This window comes from Acomys russatus, chromosome 19 (assembly GCF_903995435.1).
Source record: "Acomys russatus chromosome 19, mAcoRus1.1, whole genome shotgun sequence".
In the NCBI taxonomy this organism is placed as follows: domain Eukaryota; kingdom Metazoa; phylum Chordata; class Mammalia; order Rodentia; family Muridae; genus Acomys; species Acomys russatus.
In genome coordinates this window covers 6,334,111-6,361,932 of record NC_067155.1, presented here as the reverse complement: position 1 = coordinate 6,361,932, position 27,822 = coordinate 6,334,111, and the positions used below count along the sequence as shown (strand labels likewise).

General features: G+C 42.2%; 1 protein-coding gene across 1 annotated transcript; it reads left to right on the top strand.

Moving 5' to 3' along the window:
• Positions 1-6,251: 6,251 nt before the first annotated feature.
• Positions 6,252-26,320, top strand: LOC127203007 (leukocyte immunoglobulin-like receptor subfamily B member 3A). Its single transcript, XM_051161823.1, has 8 exons — positions 6,252-6,355; positions 6,548-6,583; positions 6,764-7,048; positions 7,175-7,552; positions 8,152-8,484; positions 8,791-8,841; positions 10,187-10,303; positions 26,037-26,320. Exons 1-8 carry the CDS (start codon positions 6,322-6,324, stop codon positions 26,318-26,320), a joined length of 1,518 nt encoding a protein of 505 aa, XP_051017780.1. The 5' UTR covers positions 6,252-6,321.
• The last annotated feature ends 1,502 nt before the right edge of the window (positions 26,321-27,822 follow it).

Below are 27,822 nucleotides of genomic sequence, written 5' to 3'. Positions count from 1 at the left end.
TGGTATTATGATCATTACATTCCTGGGGATGCTTAGAAGCAGTAGTCCTGGGAGAGGGCATAAATGATTCCATCAATCCAATATCCCCAAGTTGTAGAGTATGCTACACATGGAATCAAGGCCAAAAAGTAGAAGAGTGCAAAAACAGCAATTGCGTCAGTTGGCTCGGCTTTGTTGGAGCTATGTCAAACGTCTGTGTTATCTTTAGGACTCCACTGTTTCCATTAGATATGGCTGTGCCACATGCATGCTCTTCGGTTGGTACTTTAGTCTTTATAAGCATTTATGACTCTAGGTTAGTTGACTCAATTGGTCTTTTTGAGGAGTTCTTTTCCCCTCCGGGACCTTCTATCCCTCCCCTCACTCTTCCACATGACTTTCCAAGCTCCTCCTAATGTTTGGCTGTGGGTCTCAGCATCTGTTTCGATCTGCTGCTAGGTGGAGCCTCTCAGAGGACAGCTATGCTAGGCTCTTCACAGCAAGTATAGCAGCATATCATTAATAGTGTCAGGGGTTGGCTTTGTCCTATGGTGTGGGCCTAAGGTAGAGCCAGCCATTGCTTGGTTATTCCCTCGATCTCTGCTCCATCTTTATCCCTACATGTCTTATAGGTAGGGCAAATTTTGGGTCAAAATGTTTATGTGTAAGTTGCTGTACCTCTCCACCCTATGGGAAGCATCACTTGACTACAGGAGGGGTATACATTAGGCTACATGTGCCTCAGCTTCTAGCACCCCAGGGATGCTAGTGTCACCCCATATCCTCCTAGGAGCCCACCCAGTCACAGATCTCTAGATTGTCTCAATGATGCCCTCCTCAGTTTCCTTTCATTCACCCAGCCTGCTCTCCCACCTCTGATCTCCATCCTCCCCACACCCTCTCCAACTCACTTTCCTCTCTTCATTTTGATATCTGTTCTATTTCCCCATTGTGATTGGGATTCTAGCATCCTCCCTGGGACTTCCTTGTTACTTAGCTTTTTTGGGTCTGTTGATTAAAGTATGGTTATCTTCTACGATAATGCTAATATACACTTATACATGAGCGCATACTGTATATGTCTTTCTGGGTCTGGATTACCTCACTCAGTATAATCTTTTCTAGTTCCATCTATTTGCCTGCAAATGCATGATTTCCTTGTGTTTAGTAGTTAAGTAGTATTCCATTGTGTAATGTACCAGTTTTTTCTTTTTTTGTTTTTTAATTTAAATTTATTTATTCACTTTACATTCCAATCATAGCCACCAACCTCCTCTCCTCCCAGTCCCACAATTCTTCCCTCTTCACTGTATTTCCCCATATACCCTACCTCTCAGAAAAGGAAAGCCCACCCCCCCACCTACCCATCCCGTCATATAACATTGCATCTGGACTGAGCACATCCTCCACTACAGCTGTCTAGATAGTCAGTTTCACCAGGGGAAAGTGATCAAAAAGCATGTAAGAGAGTTCTTATTAGATGTCGCCCTCAATCCCCTTACTAGGGGACCCACACGAAGATCAAGCTACCTATAGGGTGCATATGTGTAGCGGCCATATGTCCAGTCCATGCATGGTCCCTGGTTGGTGTTTCAGTATCTACAAGCCCTGTCCCCCCAGGATCAGGTTAGTCAGTTATTTTGGTCTTCTTCTGGAGCTCCTGTTCCCTCCAAGTCCTTCTGTCCTTCAACTCTTCCATGAGGCTTCCTGAACTCAGCTCATTGTCTGTCTGTGAGTCTCAGCATCTGTTTTAATTTTAGGAGCATGCTAAACTGAAAGCTGCTTGCTAGGGATCTCCACATACCTCCTCAGGATGGCATACAATGGGGTTTTGAGCCTGTGCCCAGCTCAGGTCTGTTGGATTCACTTTCTGTCTCTCAGATATTCCAGGCAGGCGAGGAGCAGGCTAATAGAGCTCCTAGCCAAATGATGCTCAGGTGCTCTGCAGGCATCCTAGGGATGGCAGACAAAAGGGCTTGTGGCCCAGGACCAGCTCAGCTCCGTTGGGTTTACTGTCTGTCCCAGATGGGCCAGGCAGATGAGGCATGTCTCTGGTTTTATGTTATGGTCCTTGATCCACTTGGACTTGGGTTTTCTTCACAGTGATAAATACAAATCTATTTGCATTTGTATTTGTATAACAAACAGTTAGACCAGAACTGTTTGTTGAAGACGCTGTCATTTTTTTTTTTCCATTTTATGGTCTTGGCTTCTTTGTCAAAAAATCCATAGGGGTGTTTATTTCTTTCTGGTTCTTCAGTGGGATTCCAGTGATCCACAAGTCTGATTCTATGCCAGTACCATGCAATTTTTATTACTGTTTTTCTATAACACAGCTTGAGATTAGGAGTGGATATAACTTCAGAAGATCTTTTATTGTACAGGATTGTCTTATCTATTCTGGGTTTAATGTTTTCCATATGAAGTTGAGAATTCTTCCAAGGTCTGTAAAGAATTGTGTTGGTATTTTGATGGAAATTGGATTCAATATGTAGATTTATTTTGGTTAGATGAACATTTTTACTATGTTAATTTTATTGATCCATGAGCACAGGAGATCTATCTTCTGATATCTTCTTCATTTATTTTTCTTCAGAGACTTAAGTTCTTGTAATATAGGTATTGCATTTACTTGGTAGAGTTACATCAAGATAGTTTATATTATTCATGGCTATTGTGGAGAGTGTAGTTTCCCTAATTTTTCTCTCAGCCCATTTGTCATTTGTATACAGAAGGGATACTGAAGGTTTTGAGTTAATATTGTATCTAGTCATGTTGTTGAAAGTGTTTATAAGCTGTAAGAATTCGCTAGTAAAACTTTGGGGGTCACTCATGTATACTATATCGTCTGTCAATAGAGATACTTTGACTTCTTACTTCCCCCTTGATCTCCTCAAGTTCTATATACTAAAGTGATATGGAGAGAGTGCACAGCCTTGTCCCTGATTTCAGTGGAATTGCTTTAAGTTTCTCTCCATTTAACTTTATGTTGGCTACTGCCTTGTTGTATATTGCCTTTATTGTGTTTAGATATGTTCCTTGTATCCATGATCTCTCTAAGACTTTGAACATGAAGAGGTATTTGATTCTTTAGAAAGCTTTTTCAACTTCTAATCAGAAGATCATGTGATTTTTTTTCTTTCAGTTTGTTTATATTGTGGGTTACAAAGATGGATTTTTATATGTTGAAGCATTCCTGCATCCATGGGATGAATCCTTGATCATGATTGGTGACATTTTTTTTTTATGTGTTCCTGGATTTAATTTTTGAGTATTTTACTGAGTATTTTTGTATCAATGTTCATAAGGGAAATTGGTCTGAAATTCTCTTTCTTTGATGGACCTTTGTGTAGTTAAGGTGTCAGGGTACTTCTGGCCTCATAGAGTTTGGCAATGTTCCTTCTGTTTCTATTTTTTGAATAGTTTGAGGAGTACTGGTATTAGGTCTTCTTTGAAAGTATGGTAGAATTCTGTGCTGAACCCAACTTGCCCTGGGTTTTAAAAAAATTTTTTTGGTTGGGAGAATTTTAATGATTATGTCTATTTCTTTAAGGGTTATAGGTCTATTTCCAATGTTCTTGATTTAACTTTTATAAGTTGTAATTATCAATAGAATCATCCATTTCATTTAGGTTTTCCAAATTTAAAAACTTTTTTTTTTTTTTGAAGTATGACCTAGTGATTCTTTGGATTCCTTTGGTGTTTACTGTTCTGTCCACTCTTTCATTTCTAATTCTGTTCATCTGTATACTTTCCAGCCACCTTTTAGTTAGTTTGGATAAGCGTTTGCCTATTTTGTTGATTTTTTAAAAAAGAAGCAGATTTTGGTTTTGTTGATTCTTTGTATTATCCTCTTTGTTTTTACTTTTTGATTTTATTCTTGAGTTTGATTTTTTTCTGCCATCTACTCCTCTTTGATGTGTTTGCTTCTTTTTGTTCTAGAGTTTCAGTCATGCTTTGTAAATTGCTTGTATGAGATCTCTCCTTGTTATGAAGGCACTTAATGCTATGAACGTTCGCTTTGCACTGCTTTCATTGTGTCCCATAGGTTTGGGTATGTTTTGCCTTCATTTTCATTGAATTCTAGAAATTCTTTATTTTCTTTATTTCCTGTCTGAGCCAGTGGCCTGTGAGTAGAGAACTGTTTAGTTTCCATGAGTTATTAGGCATTCTGTTATCTTTGTTGTTGTTTAAGTCCAGTTTTAATCCAATGCAGTATATAGAATACATGGTGTTATTTAAATTTTCTTGTATTTGTTGGGGCTTACTTTTTTGCTCAGTGGGTGCTCAATTTTGGAGAAGGAATATTCTCATTTCTCCATGTCCTGAACAACATGTACTGTGACTTGAGATTTTGGGTCTTAGCCATTTTGACACATGTAAGATGGAATCTCATAGCTATTTTGATTTGCATTTCCCTGATGACTAAAGATGTTGAGCATTTCTTCAAGTGCTTCTCAGCCATTTGAGATTCCTCTGTTGAGAATTCTCTGTTTATCCATGTTTCCCATTTTTAATATATGTGTGTGTGTGTGTGTGTGTGTGTGTGTGTGAGAGAGAGAGAGAGAGAGAGAGAGAGAGAGAGAGAGAGAGAGAGAGAGAGAGAGATTGAGAGATTATTTAACTAAAAAAGCACTCAAAAGTACTTATCATCTGAAAAATTTGTGAATGTTAGAAATATTTTATTAGATTGGAAAATCCCTAATCTACTATAAAAGGGTCATGAGACTCTCCATTTCATTTTCTGGTGATATCTACTGTGGCTGCAAGAAAGGTAGATTGTTATACTCACTGACAACATAACAGGGCTCAAGAAGTAGCTGTAGTCTAAGGAGCCTATCCAAATATCAGACAACATCTACACCTTCAGAAACTTCTCCTAACTTAACACCCAAGCTATCTGAAATATGCATTTACTAATAAAAGGGCACAAAATCACTGTCCCTGAACAGCCACACATACAAAGTACTTCAGTGTTCTGTCAAAGAAAGGGGTCATACAAACATTAAGAATGTCCCACCTTTGAAACCTAGGTACACAGATCTCATCCAAGATTGAGATTGAGTCTTGACAGAAAGCCTCCTTTCCACCTTGAGCAGCGAGTACTTTCCTCAGTTATTTGGACACTAATGCACACATAAGACTGCAGGGTTAACCCAGAAGAGTTAATCCAGCTATGCCTAATGTGACTATAATTCATGACGTATGAACCATGAATAAGGTGACCATAAGGCAAGGATTGGGAGATAAGCATGGACACAAGTTCCTAGTGAGTTACTTTCTCACTTGGTAAATGTTGTTCCTGTTGTGGTTGAATATCTGATGTGTTGTCATCAGAGAATCAGATGAGATACCATCTGTTGAGGCTCCAAGTCATCTGTGAGAAGTTCTGTGAGGATGGGACAGCTGAACAAATGATGGAGACCTAGTGCAGGAGGCTCTGAAGGGGAATGGACAGCCATAGATCACCTTCAGCTGGAATGTTTTTTTTCTTATTAATACTTTTATTTTATTACACATGTATAAAACAAACCACATACAGCAGAGAGAACCATGTGACAATCATGAGAATAATCATAGTGACTTGGCCATCTGCATTTGAAGTAAGTGTCTTTCCTGTCTTGTTGGGTCTAAATTTCCAAATTAAATTCAACATCTATCCTATTTCAATTCTAATAGCTTAACTTCTCTAACTTAATCTAAGACTATCTTGTCCCCTAATCAACTGAGCTTGGTTGTAAAACTATACGCTCTTGTCTTCAATGCCCCTCAGAGACTTGAGAAGGAATAAAACTTAAATTCCTGAGTGAACCAGCAGTGTGGGTTAGCAGCTTCCAACATGTACAAATTCAGCTGGAGTGTTACTTTTCAGCAAGACAGTAGGAACATTTATTGCTAAGTCCTGGCCATTGGTGACATGAAAATATTTTACACAGATATAAAGAGATTCCAGGAAGATGTGTTGCTGATATTATAAAAAAAGAACATAGCCCAGGCTGGTCTATAATACCAGCTGAGGAAGACAGATCAGGTGTTCATGAGGTTTTTTGTTTGTTTGTTTGTTTGTTTGTTTTTTGTTTTTGTTTTTTTTTTTTGAGAGAGAGAGAGAGAGAGAGAGAGAGAGAGAGAGAGACTCTAGGCCCTGCTTGAGCTGCAGCAGTGTAGAGACCAAAGGCAGATTACTGGATAGGGGAAGTTCCCCTTCCTGTGAGGCTGGTAAAATGATTGCATTGTGATAGGAGGGACAAGCCACTATAAAAGGCCTCAAGTTGGGGTAGCTTCCCATCTGCTTAGGCACTGTCCCCAACCATCTGCAAGGTTACAGTAACTTGAGGAGATGCCATGAGTGGAACACTCACAACTTTCCTCTGCTTTGGTGAGATGTGAAGTGGGGGGGGGCGGGGGCGGGATGGGGTGGGGGAGGGGGTAGGAAATCCTACTGTGGGGATGGGGAGGCTCTATTCGACAGCCCAGCATTATTCTATCAAGTCGTGTCAGAATGCAGCTGTGGAAGGGAGGGCCTATCAAGGCCTCAGGGACAAATCTCTCACAGCAAACTCTCTTCCAGGACTGACTTTAGGCCTCCGGAACCTAGTGCTTGCATGTAAGTGTCCTTAGTTGTCTTAGTTTCCTTCTCCTCACTTAGAACAAGAACGAATCCCTGGGCAGTGGGAATGGATGATGGTAAATGTGAGATGAGGCTGTGAAACTGAAAAGGATCCTGGGGCAGAAGTCCGGCATTGGAAGCCTGGTTCCTATGAGACAGTTATTGATTTCCTTACAGGGATACTTCAAAAGCCTACTCTCTGGGCTGAGCCTGGATTGGTGGTTGCCAAAGGAACCCAGGTGATGATCTTATGTGAGGGAACCTCAGGTGCTCAAGATTACTATCTCTTCAAATATGGAGACCTATACCCCCTGCACAGAATGACCCTCATGAAACCTGGAAACAAGGCCAAGTTCCTCATCCCATTTGTTAAATGGTCCCATGCTGGGAAATATCACTGTATGTATCAGAAGCCTCCTATTTGGTCAGAGCACAGCGATCCGTTGCCATTGGTGGTGACAGGTAAGTATTCTAGATCAAGTCTCTATGGTTTGTAAGTTCCCAAGAGTGTTTCTCTTCCACAACCCAGACCTGAGGGACAATGTGGGCTGTGTGAACCCATGTAACATGTTACCTTCTTCTGTCTAGGATTTTTCGGAAAACCCAGACTGTCTGTCCTGTCCAGCCCTGTGGTGACCTCAGGAGGGAGCATGACCCTCCAGTGTGTCTCATTGGAGAGATATGAAAGTTTTATTCTGACCAAAGAAGATGAGAAGTTCTTTAGTCTCTTGGATTCATGGCATATCAACACTACTGGGCAGTTCCAGGCTCTTTTCCATATGGATCCTGTGACAGCCAGTGATGGAGGAATGTTTAGATGTTATGGCTACAAAAATAATTCCTATATGTGGTCTGCACCCAGTGACCCTCTGAAAATACACATTTCAGGTGAGTTAGCCCCAGCAGTGATGAGATCATTTTTTGAGGCCCATGAGTTCTGCGACCTAGGGAGTCCCAAGAAAAAGGGCACTGAATGGAACTCCTGGGTCTTGAGCTAGAATTGTGTAGTGTTGAAGCGTGGCACCTTTTAAAAAACATTTCATCATGGGAGTGGCAGACATATGGCTGGAGGCAGATATCTTCCTTCCATGGCTGCCCAGAAAACCCTCCTTACTCACCCAATATGGTCTTATCCAGGGTCTGGGAGATATACTTACCCGTTAGTGTTTCTATACTATCATCTTTCATGGATTTGTTCTATCCATGGAAGGGAAAGAGGAACTGACCTCTCCTGGCACCCTGGCCTACCACCCCAGCAGAAGACTGGACTTATTTTCCCCTTGAGACCCAATGACTTCCTCACATGGGGCAAGTATAGATGACATGGTACATATAGGCTCTTTTCTGAGGGACTATCTCCCAGCGATCTCTTGTAACCCTGCTCACAAGTGAGGTGCCCATCCAGTCCAGTTGGAAATCCCAACTTTCTAGCATGTGCTGTGGAAGTCCAGGTTGTGAAATTCAAATTAATGGGTGTGGTCTCAATAAGGGAGAGATGTAGAGATGTAGAGATGATGCTGAATCAATGATACCCAAGGAAAAGTCTTAGCTCAGATAAAAGTGAGCTGCCCCTCATCTATCCTTCTTCTCTTTAGGAGAGCTTCTTGTCACACCCCACCTCTCAGTACACCCAGGCCCCAGAGTGTCTTCTGGAGAGAATGTGACCCTGCTGTGTCAGTCATCAAGTCAAGTGGATGCTTTTCTTCTGTCTAAAGAGGGAACTGTCCACCAACCCCTGCATTTAAGATCAGTGTTGCAAGCTGGGATGTATCTGGCAAAATTCTCCATGAGGAATGTGACCTTTGTCTATGGGGGCATGTACAAGTGCTACAGTTATGACACCTTGTTCCCCTACTTATTATCATACCCCAGTAACCCAGTGGAGCTTGTGGTCTCAGGTGAGTAGCCCTGAGTCTCTCTGAGCTAAAAGGGTAACTCATGATCCAGCACTTGTAAGAACTCTTAGCTGGAATATGACTGAGGGGAAATAAGAAGGGTCATTCACATGGGGATTCACCACCCAAAGATGCAGAACCTAACAGTGGTCCCTCAAAAAAATCTCACTTCACCTCTTCATTGAATTTATAAAAAATTGAAGTTGGCTACAGAAGAGTCTTTGGTGGCTTCAAGGCAGATATAAGACAATGGTTAAAGTCTCCATGGTTAGCCCTTTTCCTTCACACTCCACTTGTCTCCTTTCCAAGGATTCTCTGAAGACCCTGGTTCCTCATCCCAAGAGCCTGTTCCAACATCTGGTGAGTGTCAGTGGCCATGCTCCTGGGAGTTTTTCCATCCCCAGGCTGCCTGCCAACACAACAGAACATCTACACACAGTTCGTTTGTCAACTCTGTGTCCAAATATCCAGAGGCCAAGCTGAGGTCTCAGCAGTATCTGCAGAATCCCAGAGCCTTAGACGCTGAGTTTCATAAGGGAACATCCAGACAGAGATGTTGTGGCTCCTCATGGGGGAGGGGAACAGGTGGGAAATAAGAAGGGCCATTCACATGGGGATTTACCACCCAAAGATGCAGAACCTAACAGTGGTCCCTCAGAAAAATCTCACTTCACCTCTTCATTGAATTTATGAAAAATTGAAGTTGGCAACAGAAGAGTCTTTGGTGGCTTCAAGGCAGATATAAGACAATGGTTAAAGTCTCCATGGTTAGTTCTTTTCCTTCACACTCCACTTGTCTCCTTTCCAAGGATTCTCTGAAGACCCTGGTTCCTCATCCCAAGAGCCTGTTCCAGCATCTGGTGAGTGTCAGTGGCCATTCTCCTGGGAGTTTTTCCATTTCCAGGCTGCCTGTCAACACTCAGAACATCTATACACAGTTCCTTTGTCAACTCTGTGTCCAAATATCCAGAGGCCAAGCTGAGGTCTCAGCAGTGTCTGCAGAACCCCAGAGCCTTAGATGTTGGGCTTCATAAGGGAACATCCAGACAGAGATGTTGTGGCTCCTCTTGGGGAGAAACAGGTGGATGAGGTGAAGAACAGAGTGCCAAGACTCCCATCTACCTATCCTTCCCCAGCATGCCCTGAAAACTAGGTGTTCACCCATGAAAGTCCAGGCCCTGAGAGTACTAATAGTAATGTTGTATTTGTAGGTCTTAGGAAGCCAGAAGAAACTATGGACTTAGTAAAACCCCTCCCCCTTGTTTTGAGATTCTGACTTAGATAAGCATTTACTCTGTCTGACCTTCCATTTATCCAACTGTAAATGGGAGAATCCCAGTCCACATTTTATGTTACTTTCAGAACTTGAGTCTACTGTGGACCTGTCCCCTCTGCCGTAGTCATAGTAGCATGTCCAAGTGTGGAGAACGAGACCATGGGCAGGGCATCCAGGCTCCTTCCCTCCAACTCATGGGATTTATCTCTGCTGTGAGGATAAGAGCCAGAAGTCAGATTTTCTGGGCTCAAGCCCAAGATTTGCAAATTTCAGCTAGGTGATTGGGCTTAATGGAATGGGAGATGAGCACTTGTTGCATGGTTCTAAGAATGGCAGATAACAAGTTCAAATACTCAGCTTGGATCTTGCACACAGTAGGTATTCAGTCAGGTAGCATAGTTACTCATTCATGATATGCTGTTGCCACAGGATTGGAAAAATACCTGCAGGTCCTCATCGGGATATCTGTGGTTTTTCTTCTGTTGCTTTTTATCCTCACAATCCTCCTTCTCCAATTCAAGCATCAAGGCAGACTCAGCAGAAAGGGTGAGCATGTGTGACAGGGTCTCAGAAAATGGTGGGTTCCACTACGTTCCATCTAATCAGTGTGCCAGGTCACCAAGATGAAGAAAACTATCTAGACTGGTACAGATAAACTTAAAACACTTGTGTAAAATCTCAGAGAGGAAAATGTGATCTCAGCAGCTACCGCAGATTTCAGGCATTATGTGCAATATTCCATTTCCTGGAACTTAACCATAAGTTTTTTGTTTTTGTTTTTAAGATGTATTTATTTATTATATACACAGTGTTTCTGTCTACATGTATGTCTGTGCACCAGAAGAGGGCATTAGATCTCACTATAGATGGCGGTGAACCACCATGTGGTTGCTGGGAATTGAACTCAGGACCTCTGGAAGAGCAGACAGTGCTCTTAACCTCTGAGCCATCTCTTCAGCCCTTAACCATAAGTTTCAAAGGTCCTTTCTTTCTCTACATATGCCTGGGCTTAAGAAGGCACCATCCTCCCGACTAAAAAAAAATCCCTCTCTTTCAGCCCAGAGAGAGTCCACTAGCTTACAACTTCTTGCAAATGCTGTGAAGCCAGTGACTAGAGACAGAAGTGCTCAGAAAAGGTAACTCTGGTCCGGAGACCACAGATTGCGACTTGACTAACAGGGGTCACTTCCAATAAATGCCCTTTTGTTTCCACAGTTTCATTTAAGCTGCTGCCATCCATGAAGAAAACCTGTGTTAGAGGAAGAATACCATTAGTCAAGAGGTGTCCACGGTTCTAAGTTTCACAGGAATAGTGGAGGGATTCTGGAGTCTGCATCTGCACTCTGAAAAATTACGTCCTCAATATGGATCCAGAATATCACCACAGTGCCTGGTTTTTTTTCCCATTTTTATGCTTTACATATAGTCCATGGACAGTGTGGATCTGGACAGTTGGTTGAGGACCCTGTCTCCAACTTCAGTGATAAGATTCAGGCACTATTTACTCGAGAGGGCATTTTTGTTTTCTCTCTCCTCTCTCTCCTCTCTCTCTCTCTCTCTCTCTCTCTCTCTCTCTCTCTCTCTCTCTCTCTCTCTCTCTCTCTCTCTCCCCCCCTCTCTCTCAGTGTCAGTGACATCTATAGCTGACACCTCCTTTCTGCAAGCAATTGCGTCCTGTATGCTATGGCCTCACTCCCTTCTGATTTTCCTGGGAGTATATGACTCCTCCCTCATGTCTCCTGTATGGCTGTTTGGCATTTGTCTGCTTGTTAACATGCTCTTAGGAATCTCAGAATGTCACATGAATAAATGAGTCCAGATGGTCCTAATACTTCCAGTTTCTCACCTAGCTGTCACAAGAAATACTCTTTAGACAAGGCTCCTTGCATGGGGTTACAGTTTTAAAAACTCCCTATGAATAATGAGACAACATATTGATAAGTATATGCAGTGCAAAGCGTTTTGGGGGGAGGTGAAACAAAGTAGAGTGAAGGGGTGGAGTATGTAGGGCAGAACAGGTCCAGGGTGAATTTGAGGGGAATCCTGAATGTAAAGGTCCAAAGAAATATCTAAATGACCAGCACTTGTAGGCAGGGGACATAGCACAGGCAAACTTCTGGACCAGGAACACAGGTTATGTTTCTTGGGTAAGAATGTTAGGATTAGAGGTCATGTGGTAGGGGTTCCCAAGATCCAAGAAGAAAAACAAGAAAAGCCTGTAATTTGGTCAGACTTTACTGTAAGTCCCACCCCACTACCACACTTCTGCAACCACCTTTTCTTTTCTTCACACTCTACTATAACTTTTAAATAACACTCTACAGGAAAGTAGCCAATCAGAATGTAAGTTACAATACATCGAAGAAAATAAAGCCAAAAATATATAAAAGGTTCTGTTTCAGATACCGGGCTTTCTGAGTTTGAGGAACAATTCTACAGCGATTGCGTGAGCACACAATAAAAACTGCTTCATGCTAAGAAAGCCAAAGGGTACCATTTCTCTGTTCAGAAAGCCTGAAATATTTCTCGAGGCTTCTATCCAGAGACAAGGTATAGAAATACATTTATAAGATATATAGAGATATATAAAGAGATAAGATATATACATACATACATACATATATATATATATATATATATATATATATATATATATATATATATATATAAAGAAATAAGATGTAAGTATGTATGTATGTATATTTCATATCACTGAGGTGTGGGACTCCCAGGAGGGCCACAATTGGTGATTCACCCTATACCAGAATATTGTTTATCCATAGGAGATTAACCTTCCTGGCATCCTCAGGCAAGAACTACAGAAGCAAAACAGAACCCAGTGAGTCTCAGCAACCAGCTCATGGGGGTGGAGAGGCTGTAGGTCAGATTGTTGAGGATCCAGGTTTGCTTTAGTTTTTATTAGCCCACCAAAGAGAATAGAAAGGAAATTTGATCTCTTTTCAGAGTCCTAGGCCTTGAGTAGCCTCATGGGAAGGAATGATGTGGAACTACACAGACTCCAGAGTCCTGGGTGGAATGTTTAAGACATTTATTGCATACATGTAAATAGGAAAAATGAAAGCAAAGTACTGAACCGTAAACTAAGAGTTTACATCCCTCCCTTTTTTACTCTGTGTGGTAGTCATCATTTAGGAGGAGCAGATGAGTAGACAATGAAGTAAACATGATCTCCAAATCCCATAGTAAAAAATGGTTCTTTGGGGGATTATGGTATTAAGATGTCTCCTGTAAACCTCCAGACTGTAGAATAGATTGGCCATACTTTTGGTGGGATGACCCTCTGACGTATCATTCAGTAAGTAAGGGTATTAGCTATTTTTTATTTTTGTGATAAAACACCATGCCCAAAGGCAACTTGGGAAGGAAATAATTTATTTCATCTTCCAGCTTGTACTCCATCACCCAGGGAGGTCAGGGCAGGAATTCAAAGCAGGAGCTGTGAGACAGGAACTAAAGCAGAGACCATGATTGAGGGCTGCTTACTGGCTTGCCCCTCTTGGCTTGCTCAGTTTGATTTCTTATACAACCCATGGCCAGCAACCCGGTGTTATCCCCTCCAATAGTGAGCCAGCTCCTCCTACAACAATCATCTAACAAGAAAACACCCTATGGACCTGACCTTATGACAATCCGGTGGGAGCAGTCTCCTCAACTGAGGTTCCGTCTTCGAAAATAGCTCTGACTTGTGTCACGTTGACCTAAAACTACCCAATAAGGAAGTAAATAAAGTTTTCAGCGTTTTCATGAGCCATCCAGGGTACGCCTGGCCAGTTTCATACAACAATGTGAGAGTATGACGGCTATGTCAGTGGCTTCTTCACAACGCATGCCAAAATGTGGGGAGCTCTTATGGACAACAAGAAAAAGTGCCTACAATGTTCCTAGAAAGAAGAAGGGATCAGATAAAAAAAATTACTTGATACTAGGTACCTTAGGTCAGGGATGTTGACATTACACTTTGTAACTCACAGCTGGCCACACATAGTAAAAGGTGATGAAAAAAAGTCTAAGTGTCAAGAGGTGAGGAACCTGGAAGAGTTAGTGAGGGAGTCCCAACATATCTATGTAACAAGGAACAAAGAAAAGCACAATCAAAACTCCAATTGCTACACACACACACACACACACACACACATACAAACCAGACTAGCAAGGGTGGACAAGAATCAGAAAAATCAAGGTCCAGATGAAAGGAGGGCAAATACTTTAAATGTATGAAAAAAAGAAAAATTTTCCATATTAAAATCAATGCACATTGATACCCTATGAGAATATACAGGGGGACGTAATCCCCCTCAGGAACAGTCATAGGGGAGGGGAATAATGGGAAAATGGGGGGGGGGAGGAATGGGAGGATACAAGGGATGGGATAAACATTGAGATGTAACAAGAATAAATTAATAATAAAAAAAAAAGCCTTAAAAAAAAATAAGTGCAGTCGTCATCCTCATCAAGGAAACTTCTTTTTTCAAGAGATGTAATTCATTAAAGAAAATCACAACAAATCAAATTGCAGAGTTGTGGAGCCACTGGCAACAGACAAAGCACAACATAATTCCTACACATGGAGCACAATTAGCACTGCAAAAAGGAGGTGGAAAGATTTTAAGAGACAGGTTTTCAGTGAGATTGTGTCTCCTAGTAATATCTAAATTTATCCTCATAAAATCTCACAAATATGACTGGTTAAATATGAGTTGAACAAAGGCAACAGCAATGGGCATACAAAAGTGAAGGAGGAAAAAACAGTGAGGCTTCAATGCCACAAAAAAAAGACTACAGGCAACTAAGATATGGTGAGAATGGGAGAAATATTATCCAGGGAAGAACTGATAACCATTAGTTCAGCCCTAAAAACATACATAAAAGTGACATTATACAGACATGAAGGATGTATTTACATATTTATGCATATACATACATGCATGAAGTAACACTTGATAAAAAGATCATGATTTTTAAAGAGTTTTTCTTTTATTGAAAATAGATTTTTTTATTTTTATTTTTTATTTTTTTTATTTTTTTTATTTTTTTTTTTTTTTTTTTTTATTTTTTTTTTTTAATTTTTTTTTTTATTAATTTATTCTTGTTACATCTCAATGTTTATCCCATCCCTTGTATCCTCCCATTCCTCCCCCCCCCCCATTTTCCCATTATTCCCCTCCCCTATGACTGTTCCTGAGGGGGATTACGTCCCCCTATATATTCTCATAGGGTATCAAGTCTCTTCTTGGCTACTTGCTGTCCTTCCTCTGAGTGCCACCAGGTCTCCCCCTCCAGGGGACATGGTCAAATGTGAGGCACCAGAGTACGTGATAAAGTCGTATCACACTCTCCACTCAACTGTGGAGAATATTCTGACCATTGGCTAGATCTGGGAAGGGGTTTAAAGTTTACCTCCTGTATTGTCCTTGGCTGGTGCCTTAGTTTGAGCGGGACCCCTGGGCCCAAATCTGCCTATCATATTGTTCTACTTGTAGATTTCTAGGACCCTCTGGATCCTTTTATTTTGCTGTTCTCCCATGCGTCTCTCATTTAGAGTCCCAATAGGATGCCTTCCCCTCTGTCCCAGTTTCCTGGTAAGTGAAGGCTTTCGTGGGCCATGCCCCTTGGGCTAGTATGCAGATATAAGTGAGTATATACCATTTGATTCTTTCTGCTTCTGGGTTAACTCACTCATTATGATCATTTCTAGCTCAATCCATTTATCCACAAATTTCGGGAATTCCTTGTTTTTAATAGCTGAGTAGTATTCCATAGTGTATATGTACCACAGTTTCTTTATCCACTCTTCTACTGAGGGACACTTAGGCTGTTTCCATGTTCTGGCTATTATGAATAAGGCTGCTATGAACATGGTTGAGCAAATTTTCTTGTTGTGTGCTGGAGCATCTTCTGGGTATATTCCAAGGAGTGGAATAGCTGGGTCTTGAGGAAGCCCTATTCCCATTTTTCTGAGATAGCACCAGATAGATTTCCAAAGTGGCTGTACTAGTTTGCATTCCCACCAGCAATGAAGGAGTGTTCCTCTCTCCCCACATCCTCGCCAGCATGTGGTGTCGCTTGAATTTTTGATCTTAGCCATTCTGATGGGTGTAAGATGGAATCTCAGAGTTGTTTTGATTTGCATTTCCCTGATGACTAAGGAGGTTGAGCATTTCTTTAAGTGTTTCTCAGCCATTTGATACTCCTCTGTTGAGAATTCTCTGTTTAGTTCCAAGCCCCATTTCTCAATTGGGTTATTCGGTTTGGTGGTGTTTAATTTCTTGAGTTCTTTATATATTTTGGATATTAGACCTTTGTCAGATGTAGGGTTGGTGAAGATTTTTTCCCAGTCTGTAGGCTGTCGCTTTGTTCTCTTGACAGTGTCTCCTGCCTTACAGAAGCTTCTCAGCCTCATGAGGTCCCATTTATTAATGGTTGACATTAAGGCCTGGGCCGTTGGTGTTCTGTTCAGGAAGTTGTCTCCTGTGCCAATATGTTCCAGGCTCTTTCCCACTTTTTCTTCTAAGTGAGTTAGTGTCTCTGGTTTTATGTTGAGGTCTTTAATCCACTTGGATTTGAGTTTTGTGCAAGGTGACAAATATGGGTCCAGTTTCATTTTTTTACACATAGACCTCCAGTTAGACCAGCACCATTTGTTGAAGATGCTATCCTTTTTCCATTGAATGGATTTGGCTTCTTTGTCAAAAATCAAGTGACCATATGTGTGTGGATTCATATCTGGGTCTTCGATTCGATTCCACTGATCAACCAGCCTGTTGCTGTGCCAGTACCATGCTGTTTTAAGTACTATTGCTTTATAGTACAGTTTGAGATCAGGTATGGAGATTCCTCCGGAGCATCTTTTATTGTACAAGATTGTTTTAGCTATTCTGGGTTTTTTGTTTTTCCATATGAAGTTCAGAATTGAACTTTCAATGTCTTTAAAAAATTGTGTAGTTATTTTGATAGGGATTGCATTGAATCTGTAGATTGCTTTTGGTAGGATGGCCATTTTTACTATGTTAATTCTCCCGATCCATGAGCAAGGAAGATCACGCCATCTTCTCAGGTCATCTTCAATCTCTTTCTTCAGAGTTTTGAAATTTTTTTCATACAAGTCCTTCACTTGCTTAGTTAGGGTAACTCCTAGATATTTTATATTGCTTGTGGCTAATGTGAAGGGTGTGGTTTTCCTAATTTCTTCCTCTGCAAGCTTGTCATTTGTGTATAGGAAGGCTACAGACTTTTTTGAGTTAATTTTGTATCCAGCCAATTTGCTGAAGGTGTTTATCAGCTTTAGGAGTTCTCTGGTGGAGTTTTGAGGGTCACTTATGTACACTATCATATCATCTGCAAAGAGGGATAATTTGACTTCCTCCTTTCCCATTTGGATCCCCTTGATCTCCTTTTGTTGTCTTATTGCTCTGGCTAGAACTTCGAGTACTATATTGAAGAGATATGGAGAGAGTGGGCAGCCTTGCCTTGTTCCCGATTTGAGAGGAATTTCCTTGAGTATCTCACCATTTACTTTGATTTTGGCTATTGGCTTGCTGTATATAGCCTTTATTATGTTGAGGAAAGTGCCTTGTATCCCCGATCTCTCTAAAACTTTAAACATGAATGGGTGTTGAATTTTATCAAATGCTTTCTCTGCATCCAAGGAGATAATCATGTGGTTTTTTATTTTCAGTTTGTTTATATGATGGATTACATTGATGGATTTCCGTATATTAAACCATCCCTGCATGCCTGGAATGAAGCCTACTTGGTCATGATGAATGATATCTTTGATGTGCTCCTGTATTCGTTTGCAAGTATTTTATTTAGTATTTTTGCATCTATGTTCATAAGAGAAATTGGTCTGAAATTCTCTTTCTTTGTTGAGTCTTTGTGAGGTTTAGGTATCAATGAGACTATGGCCTCATAGAATGAATTTGGTAATTTTCCATCCATTTCTATCTTTTGGAGTAGCTTGAAGAGTATCGGTATTAGCTCGCCCTTAAAGGTCTGGTAGAATTCTGCACTGAAACCATCTGGCCCTGGGCTTTTTTGGTTGGGAGACCATCGATGATTGCTTCTATTTCTGTCGGGGAAATGGGACTATTTAACTTGTTTATCTGTTCTTCACTCAACTTTGGCAAGTGAACTTGATCAAGAAAATCGTCCATTTCCCTTAGATTTTCAAATTTTGTGGCGTATATGCCTTCAAAGTAGGATCTTATGATTCTTTGAATTTCTTCAGTGTCTGTTGTTATGTCTACCTTTTCATTTCTGATTTTGTTGATTTCAATACTGTCTCTCTGCCTTTTAGTTAGTTTGGCTAATGGTCTGTCTATCTTGTTGATTTTCTCAAAGAACCAGCTTTTGGTTTTGTTGATTCTTTGGACTGTTTTCTTAGTTTCTAATTTGTTAATTTCAGCCCTGAGTTTGATAATTTCCAGGCGTCTACTCCTCTTGGGTGTTTCTGCTTCTTTTTTTTCTAGGGCTTCCAGTTGTGTTGTTAAGATGCTTATGTGCGATGTTTCCAATTTCTTTTTAAAGGCACTTAGTGCTATGAATTTTCCTCTTAGCACTGCTTTCAATGTATCCCACAAATTTGGGTATGTTGTTTCTTCATTTTCATTGAATTTCAGAAACTCCTTGATTTCTTTCTTTATTTCTTCCCTGACCCAGGTGTCATTTAGCAGAGAGTTGTTTAGTTTCCACAAACGTGTAGGCTTTTTGTTATTTCTGTTGTTGTTGAATTGCAGCCTAAGAGCATGGTGATCTGATAGGATACAAGGTATTATTTCAATCCTCTTGTATCTGTTGAGGCTTGCTTTGTGACCTACGATGTGATCAATTTTGGAGAAGGTTCCATGGGGTGCAGAGAAGAAGGTGTATTCTTTCTTGTTTGGGTGAAAGGTTCTATAGATATCTGTTAGATCCATTTGACCCATGGCATTGGTTAATGATGTTATTTCTCGGCTTAGTTTCTGTTTCAATGACTTATCCTTCAGTGAGAGTGGGGTGTTGAAGTCTCCCACTATTATTGTGTGGGGATCGATGTGTGGTTTAAGCTTTTTTAGGAGATCTTTTACATATGTGGGTGCCCTTGTATTGGGAGCATAGATGTTCAGAATTGTGATGTCATCTTGGTTGACTTTACCTTTGATGAGTATGAAGTGTCCTTCCTCATCCCTTTTGATTAATTTTGGTTGAAAGTCTATTTTGTTCGATACTAAAATGGCTACACCTGCTTGCTTCTTGTGACCATTTGCTTGGAATATTTTTTTCCAACCTTTTACCCTGAGGTAATGCCTTTCATTATGGGTGAGATGTGTTTCTTGGATGCAGAAGAATGTTGGGTCTTGTTTATGTACCCATTCGGTTAGTCTGTGTCTTTTTATTGGAGAATTGAGGCCATTGATGTTGAGAGATATTAATGACCAGTGACTGTTAAGAGTCTTAATTTTGATGTTGTTTCCAGTCGAGCGTTTGTGTAGTTGTGTTTTTGCCATGGGATAGTTATCTATTTCCTGGGTAGTTTTGGTTGTAGCTTGACCCTTTGGGATGGAGTTTTCCTTCTAGTACCTTCTGTAAAGCTGGGTTTGTGGATAGGTACTGTTTGAATTTGTTTTTGTCATGGAATATTTTGTTTTCTCCATCAATGGTTATTGATAATTTTGCTGGGTAAAGTAGTCTGGCCTGGCATCTGTGTTCTCTTAGGGTTTGCAGGATCTCTGTCCAGGACCTTCTGGCTTTTATGGTCTCTGCTGAGAAGTCAGGTGTAATTCTGATAGGTTTACCATTAAATGTTATTTGGCCCTTTTCCCTTGCAGCTTTTAATATTTTTTCTTTGTTCTGCATGTTTTGTGTTTTGATTATTATGTGGCGGGCAGTTTTTCTTTTCTGGTCAATTCTATTTGGTGTTCTGTAGGCCTCTTGTATGTTTATAGGCATCTCTTTCTTTAGATTGGGGAAATTTTCTTCTATGATTTTGTTGAGAATAGTTTCTGGGCCCTGGAGTCTGATGTCTTCTCTCTCTTCAATGCCTATTATCCGCAAATTTCTTCTTTTCATGGTGTCCTTAATTTCTTGGATGTTTTGTGTCAGGAGTTTTCCAGATTTGGCATTTTCTTTAATGGTTGATTCAATATCTGTGATTGTATCTTCTAGCCCTGAGATTCGTTCTTCCATCTCTTGGATTCTGTTAGAAAAGCTCACCTCTGTGTTGCTCGCCTTCTTCTCTGAGGTCTCACGTTCTCGTTTTTCTTCTGTCTGTGTGTTTATCATTGAATCCATTTTCATTTTCAGATCTTGAACTGATTTTTTGATTTCTTTCATCTGATTTTTTGTATATTCCTGAGTTTCTTCCATTGCCTCTTTATAGGTCTTCAGAGCTTGAACCGTTTTAGTTATTTCTTTCATCTGGTTGTTTGCATTTTCCTGCAATTTTTCCAGTTCCACTCTATGTGCTTCTTTTATGTCTCTCACCTGTTTGTCTGCGTCTTCCTGCATTTGATTACGAATTTTATTTGTTTCCTCCATTATCATCCTCATTACTAAGGATTTGAGGTCATTTTCTTGTATTTCCGTTGTATTTGAGTTCTCTGGGTGGTTTTCTTTGGGATAGCTGGAAACTGGAGACGCCATGTTGTTTTGTGGTTTTTTGCGTATGCTTTTTCGTTGTCCTTTAGACATCTTGCCGTCTTTGTTTTTGTTGGGTAGCTTCCAGAGTTGAATGGAGGGTGTCTGATGATAGATTCACTTGTTTTCTTACGATTTCCCTAGGCTGCGAGCTCAAAGCTTCACTGGTGTGGATGTTAGGAGGTTAGCCCTGTTGTTCTGGTCTCTCACAGCCAGTGATCCTCAGTCCCTCTCTGCTGTGGATCCTGCAATTGTTCTGGGTCTCTGAATGAGCGTTGGGTCAGGCCAAGGTATCCACAGCCTTCTGTGTTCCCTGCCAAGTCCAGCCAGGAGCACTGGGACCGAACCACGGGCAGAACTCAGCTAGATTCTCAGGGCCAGAACCGTCTGCCAAGCTCAGCTAGGGATTTTGGGCCCAAAATGCACACAGGGCCCAGCCAGAATTTTTGGGCTGGGACTACGCACCAAGCTCCACTAGGGCCTTTTGGCCCAAAGTGCGTGCTGTGGTCAGTTATTGACTCAGGGCCCGAACTGACCACCAATCTCAGCCAGGAATTCTGGATTCAAACTGTACACTGTGTCCAACCAGAGTCTTAGAGCTGGTGGAACCGAGAGCTCTGTCCAGCCTGTGCCACAGCAGGAGAACTGCGGCTGCTCTGAGTTAGCGCCAGTGGTGGAACAAGTGCTCCGCCCGGACTGTGTCCCCGCAGGGGAGCTGCCGCTGAGCTGAGGTGGTGCCTAGGATGGAACCGAGCACGTCACCAAGCCTGCGCCACAGCAGGAGAACTGCGGCTGCTCTGAGTTAGCGCCAGTGGTGGAACAAGTGCTCCGCCCGCACTGTGTCCCCGCAGGGGAGCTGCCGCTGAGCTGAGGTGGTGCCTAGGATGGAACCGAGCACGTCACCAAGCCTGCGCCACAGCAGGAGAACTGCGGCTGCTCTGAGTTAGCGCCAGTGGTGGAACAAGTGCTCCGCCCAGACTGTGTCACCGCAGGGGAGCTGCCGCTGAGCTGAGGTGGTGCCTAGGATGGAACCGAGCACGTCACCAAGCCTGCGCCACAGCAGGAGAACTGCGGCTGCTCTGAGTTAGCGCCTGTGGTGAAACCAAGTGCTCCGCCCAGACTGTGTCACCGCAGGGGAGCTGCCGCTGAGCTGAGGTAGTGCCTAGTGTGGAGCAGCGTGCTCAACTAAGCCTGCGCCACAGCAGGGGAGCTATGGCCACGCTGAGTTAGTGCCTCAGGCAGAATTGTTTGCTGGGCCGGGCCAATACCTGGGACTCTGGGGCCGAACTGTCCGCCGAGTCCAATCTGGGTCCAAAGGCTCCACGCGACCCAAATCCTGCCCCGCGTCCCCTCTCCCGCAGCAATTCCCACCAGCCACCACACCAATCGCCTCCACCGGAAGGCTATGAGCTGCAAACCTCAGCCGCCGCTGCTGGTGCCGCTGGTGCTGCCGCCTCTACCGCTGCCGCTCCGATCAGAGAAAAACTACGCTCCTCCCGTGTGCAGGGGCACGCAGGTCCTCCGCACCCTGGTCTCTCCGAACCGTGGAGCACTCCCGCTGCCGTGATGTTCGGACCTCGGTGTTCCTGGCTCAGAAATCTGTGCAATTCCCTGAATTGTTCACTGGAGCCTCCAAACGCGGTCCACACTGCTCGCCGCCATCTTGGATCCTCCGAAAATAGATTTTTTTAATACAATGTATTCTGATTATGGTTTCCTCTCCCCCATCTCATACCAGGTCCTCCCATCTACCCTTTCACCCAAATCCATACTATTTCTATCTCTTGTTGGAAAAAGAGAGGTATCAAAAATAATAAAATAAACAAAATCAAATAAAGTGGAATAGGATAAAACAAACAAACAATAGAAGAACCAAAAAAAAAAAAAAAAAACCCCACAAGAACTACATACAGACACAGGGACACACACATGCTCACACAGAGAGAAATCCCATAAAAACACATAACTGAAAACCATACATTGTAGAGGAATTTTCATTCAACACAAGACTGCTCTGGCAAGAGATCACATCCAAAGGTTTTCTAGGTTTGTGTCATCTGCCTGGAATAGAAACATGTCTTTAATCCAGAAGACAGAGGCAATAAGATCTGATTTCAAAACCTGTCTGGTATAGAGGAAGTTTCAGGCAAAGAAAAGCTTAGGTCCAGGCATGATGGTATATGCCTTTATATCCCAAAGAATGAAGCACACAGGTTTGAAAGTGATGTTTAATTGAGTAGCAGAAAAAGTGACAAATCAAAGAAGATTTGGCAGCATAGGAAACATCCCAGCCTCATGAGAAGAGAGGAATGGGTAAAGCTACCTAAGTTAGCAACACAGAGAATAAGGAGAGAAGAGGCAGTTTTACTGGGAGAGTTTTACAGCAGTTTAACTGGGAGAGTTTTACAGATAGAGGTTGAATGAGAGAGCAAGCTAGATCCCTATGAAGACAGAATGAGCTAGAGAAGCCAGAAGATTAGAAAAGAATGCTTGAGTTAGTTCAAGGCCAAGCAGGGCAATTCAGAGGCTGAGAGAAAAGTCAGATTGAAAAAGTCAGCTGGGAGAAGAAGAGTTTGAGCCAGAACAGCTGAGTTGAATCAGCTGACCCAGAGCTCAGTAAGAACAAGAAAGGGTGAGCTTATTAAGCAGTAAATCTCAGAGGCTTATAATATTCTACAGTTTCCTGGTAAGTGAAGGCTTTCGTGGGACATGCCCCTTGGGCTAGTATGCAGATATAAGTGAGTATATACCATTTGATTTTTTCTGCTTCTGGGTTAACTCACTCATTATGATCATTTCTAGCTCAATCCATTTATCCACAAATTTCGGGAATTCCTTGTGTTTAGTAGCTGAGTAGTATTCCATAGTGTATATGTACCACAGTTTCTTTATCCATTCTCCTACTGATGGACACTTAGGCTGTTTCCATGTTCTGGCTATTATGAATAAGGCTGCTATGAACATGGTTGAGCAAATTTTCTTGCTGTGTGCTGGAGCATCTTCTGGGCATATTCCAAGGAGTGGAATATCCCTATTCCCATTTTTCTGAGATAGCACCAGATAGATTTCCAAAGTGGCTGTACTAGTTTGCATTCCCACCAGCAATGAAGGAGTGTTCCTCTCTCCCCACATCCTCGCCAGCATGTGGTGTCACTTGAATTTTTGATGGAATTTCAGAGTTGTTTTGATTTGCATTTCCCTGCTGACTAAGGCGGTTGAGCATTTCTTTAAGTGTTTCTCAGCCATTTGATATTCCTCTGTTGAGAATTGAGTGGAGAGTGGGATATGACTTTCTCACGTACTCTGGTGCCTCACATTTGACCATGTCCCCTGGAGGGGGAGACCTGGTGGCACTCAGAGGAAGGACAGCAAGTAGCTAAGAAGAGACTTGATACCCTATGAGCATATACAGGGGGAGGTAATCTCTCTCAGGAACAGTCATAGGGGAGGGGAATAAGGGGAAAAGGGGGGGGGAGGGAGGAATGGGAGGATACAAGGGTTGGGATAAACATTGAGATGTAACAAGAATAAATTAATAATAAAAAATTAATCAAAGTTTCTATTCTTTGAAAAGCTATATAGAATAGACCAGTGTTTAACCAGCTAACCAAAAAGAGAGAAAGCAGTCTTAAATAGTATGATTAGATACCCTATGAGAATATATAGGGGGATGTAATCCCCCTCAGGAACAGTCATAGGGGAGGGGAATAATGGGAAAATGGGGGGGGGGAGGAATGGGAGGATACAAGGGATGGGATAAACATTGAGATGTAACAAGAATAAATTAATAAAAAAAAATAAATAAATAAATAAAAAAAAAAAAAAAAAAAAAAAAAAAAAAAAAAAAAGATATGGTTGCCGAGACTACTCTAAGCCAAGACCATAGCATGCTGGTGCCTACCTTTAACTCCATCAAGAGGCAGAGAAAAGCTCAGGTTCAACAATAGCATAAACTAAATGGCAAGACCACGTTTCAAAAAGAAATAAAGAAAAGAAGAAGAAAGGAACAAGGGGCAGGGAAAGAGAAAGAGAATGAAAGGAAGAAAGAAAAAAGAAAGAGAAAGAAGGAGATGGGGAAGAAACCTGTGTATGGGGCAGTGCAGCCAAGAAAAGTATCCATGCTCATAGCCATGAGAACAGCACCTTCCTTCTCTGCCTCCTTACCTGTCTTGTCCATGCGCCTGTCCATGAGAGCTTTACAGGCTCCTGGTCATTCTATTTCTGCCACTCTTAATTTTCTTTCTTTTTTTTTTTTAATGTGACTGACTTCTTTAGTCATACAATACGTTCCTCTTCTTTTTATTATTTCTCATACATACACAAGGATAAAATAATGGTAAATTAATTCTGAACTATTCAAGTCTGACAACTCTCTGTACTGATGTTTCATGCTGATTTTAATTTATATTTCCCCAACTAGTAATTATTGGACATTTGTATACTCTGGAGGAGATGGGCTCATATTTAGTAATTGTTTTTGTTTTGTTTTGTTTTCTGATTTTATTTTATTATTTTTCAGATTTTATTTTATTTTTTTAATTAATTTATTCTTGTTACATCTCAATGTTTATCCCATCCCTTGTATCCTCCCATTCCTCCCCCCCACCCCCATTTTCCCATTATTCCCCTCCCCTATGACTGTTCCTGAGGGTGATTACCTCCCCATGTATATTCTCATAGGGTATCAAGTCTCTTCTTGGCTACCTGCTGTCCTTCCTCTGAGTGCCACCCACTCTTAATTTTCTATCCAGTGACAGACTGCATCTTTCAGAAGCATTTAGAGGACTAGGAAACTTCTAGCCATGAAAAGGAAGCCACACTGCTATGCAGACAATGGGATGAAGGAGTGAAATCTCCTGAGAGGAATCTCTGAGAGCAAAGGTCTCTGACTCAGGAATCTTCATCTGGCAGGAGACAGAAGGAGGACATCAGACTTATTTAATGCTACAATTTGGCCCTGAGTATGATACTGACAGATGAGGCAGATACTAATGTGTTTTGGAAACATCATTTATGACAGAACTGATTTAGGAGTCTACTAACAGGCCCAGATACATCACTGAGGATGTCAGAACCTGGTGCCCAAGGAAGGCAGTTTCTGGTATTGTGGTTCTGATAAGTATAACCATGTCATGAGGAGTGCTCATCCTCCAAAGGCCCCACCCTGTGTTTCCTGTCCCTTCAAACAGCCTCTGAATCTCTTCCCTCAAGCACAGTTGCTGTCTCTGAGAGAAGATTCCATGATGCTCAACTTCACAGCTCTGCTGTGTCTGGGTGAGATGTGAGGAGGGTGAGGGCTACTCTGACCTAGAAATGAACCTGCCCTACAGCTGAGCCGTGGTCCATTAGGAAATCCCAGAATCTTAGGCAGTTCTGCAGAGGAGAAAACCTGGTCAAGCCTAAAGGTCAAACCTCTCACAGGGACCTCTCTTCCAGGACTGATTTTGGGCTTGGGACCCCAGTGCTGACTGGTAAGTGTGTCTGCAACTTTCCATACCCTGATCTTGCCGTTGTGACCAATAGCCACAACTGGACAGTAAGAAAGCAAAACAACTACCTCTGTTCTGATCCTGGGTTTGGTTGGAAGGCTGTGGAATCTGCAATCTGAGGATGGATTGGGACCTAGTTGTTCATTTCTTTGCAGGGTCCCTCCCTAAGCCTGTCCTCAGAGCACAGCCAGACTCTGTGGTCTCCAAACAGACTAAAGTGACTTTCTTCTGTGAGGGGACCACAGGAGCCAAAGAATACAGACTCTTTAAAGATGGAGTCTCATATCCACAGCTTGTACATATTCTACTAAAGCCTCGGAACAAGACTGAATTCGTCATCTCAAACATTGACCACGATCATGCAGGGCAATACCACTGTCAATACCAGACCCCATCTGGACAAAAAGAGAACACAGTGCTTCCATTGAGCTGGTGGTGACAGGTGAGAAGATACACAGGGTCCCCAGCCTTAAGCTTGACTGTCAAGAAGTCGGTCTGCTACTAGGTGGGTGGGGGGGACCACACTATCTCACAGCCCTTGAGTATAATGAAATCTGAGGACATTTAACTGATTCCTCCCTCTTTCCTAGGACCCTACAGGAAACCCAGTCTATCAGCAAAACACAGCCCTGTAATAACCTCTGAAGAAAATGTCACTCTTCAGTGTGTCTCATGGCAGAAATATGATATGTTCATTTTAACTAATAAAGGATGCCAGAAGCTATCCTGGAGGCAGGATTCACAGTATAACTCCCATACAGGACAGTTCCAGGCCTTGTTCTATGTGGGCTCTGTAAACTCCAGCCAGAGGTAGACATACTGGTGCTATACCTATGGCAATAAAAGCCCACAGGTTTGGTCAGAAGCTAGTGAACAGCTGGAGCTCTTGTTCTCAGGCGAGGAACTGCAGCCTTTCCATACAGGTTTCCAGGGATACCTTGGATTCTTGTGTGTGAGAGGACCCAGTGGTTTTTATTGGGTTTTTGTTTGTTTGCTTTCTGAAGCTGTGAGTATAAGGATGGGAAACATAAAAATGAACCAGAAGAAAAAGGACTAGATAGACACAGATGGGATTGCCTATATCCTTGCAGTCCCAACACTGTTCTAATGAAATCAGCAAGCTACATGCAGGCATCGGAGGAATTGTAGTGACTCTGTCAGGAGTCTCAACCTTTGATTTGCTGCACTATTCTCTATTAGTGGAATGGGTAGGAACATGTCTTGATGTCTCTTCATAGCATCAATCAAGAAAATGTCCCAATAACATGACCACAGGTCTATAGGCTTCCAACTCCATTTCTCTTTCAGAGAAATTACACTTCAGATTTGAACCCTTCCGTATCGATGAACTGCACACCCAGAAATAAAGGCCATATCCATCACAGCCACCAGAGGAAAGCAGGAGGGGGAGATAACCACTATTTTAGTTTGGAGGCTGCTAAATTTTATTGTTGTGCCTTTTATAATAACCAGTAATTTCCCCTCCCCCTCTAAGCATTAGTGCCTGGGCATTGAGACAGGAGCTGCAGTGTCATATGAGAAACTGTGGTATGGACCTAAAAGGAAGTGATGGAGGATAAGCATCGAGAAGGTTTAGATTCAGCGATGGAAGGAAGGATGTGTGTGGCCTTTATAGAAATGAGGAAGTCAAGCCTCCTCTTCTTCTGGCACTCCAGGCATGTGTTCAGCTCCCCCTGAGCTGCTTACTGACCCAAACCACATTGTCAGGCTCTCCAGAAGCCAGCAAGCCAAATACCTCAGCTTCATGCAGGTTAGTTCATCCCCCTAACCTAGCTCCCTCTTCCATGAGCATCACAGGGACACATTCAGCTTGTCTGAACTGAGCGCTGTCCCTGACCTCCATTGGCCAAGCATGGAGTCACCAATCCAGATATGCCAGCCTCATCCAGGAGCTCCATTCCAGGTCACCAAGCAGGAAAC

Excerpts from the sequence above, each read along its gene's own strand:
- LOC127203007 (XM_051161823.1), top strand. The coding sequence starts at position 6,322 with ATGAGTGGAACACTCACAACTTTCCTCTGCTTTG. Across the intron at positions 6,584-6,763 it reads CCGGAACCTAGTGCTTGCAT|GGATACTTCAAAAGCCTACT; the intron begins GTAAGTGTCCTT and ends ATTTCCTTACAG. Across the intron at positions 7,049-7,174 it reads GTTGCCATTGGTGGTGACAG|GATTTTTCGGAAAACCCAGA; the intron begins GTAAGTATTCTA and ends TCTTCTGTCTAG.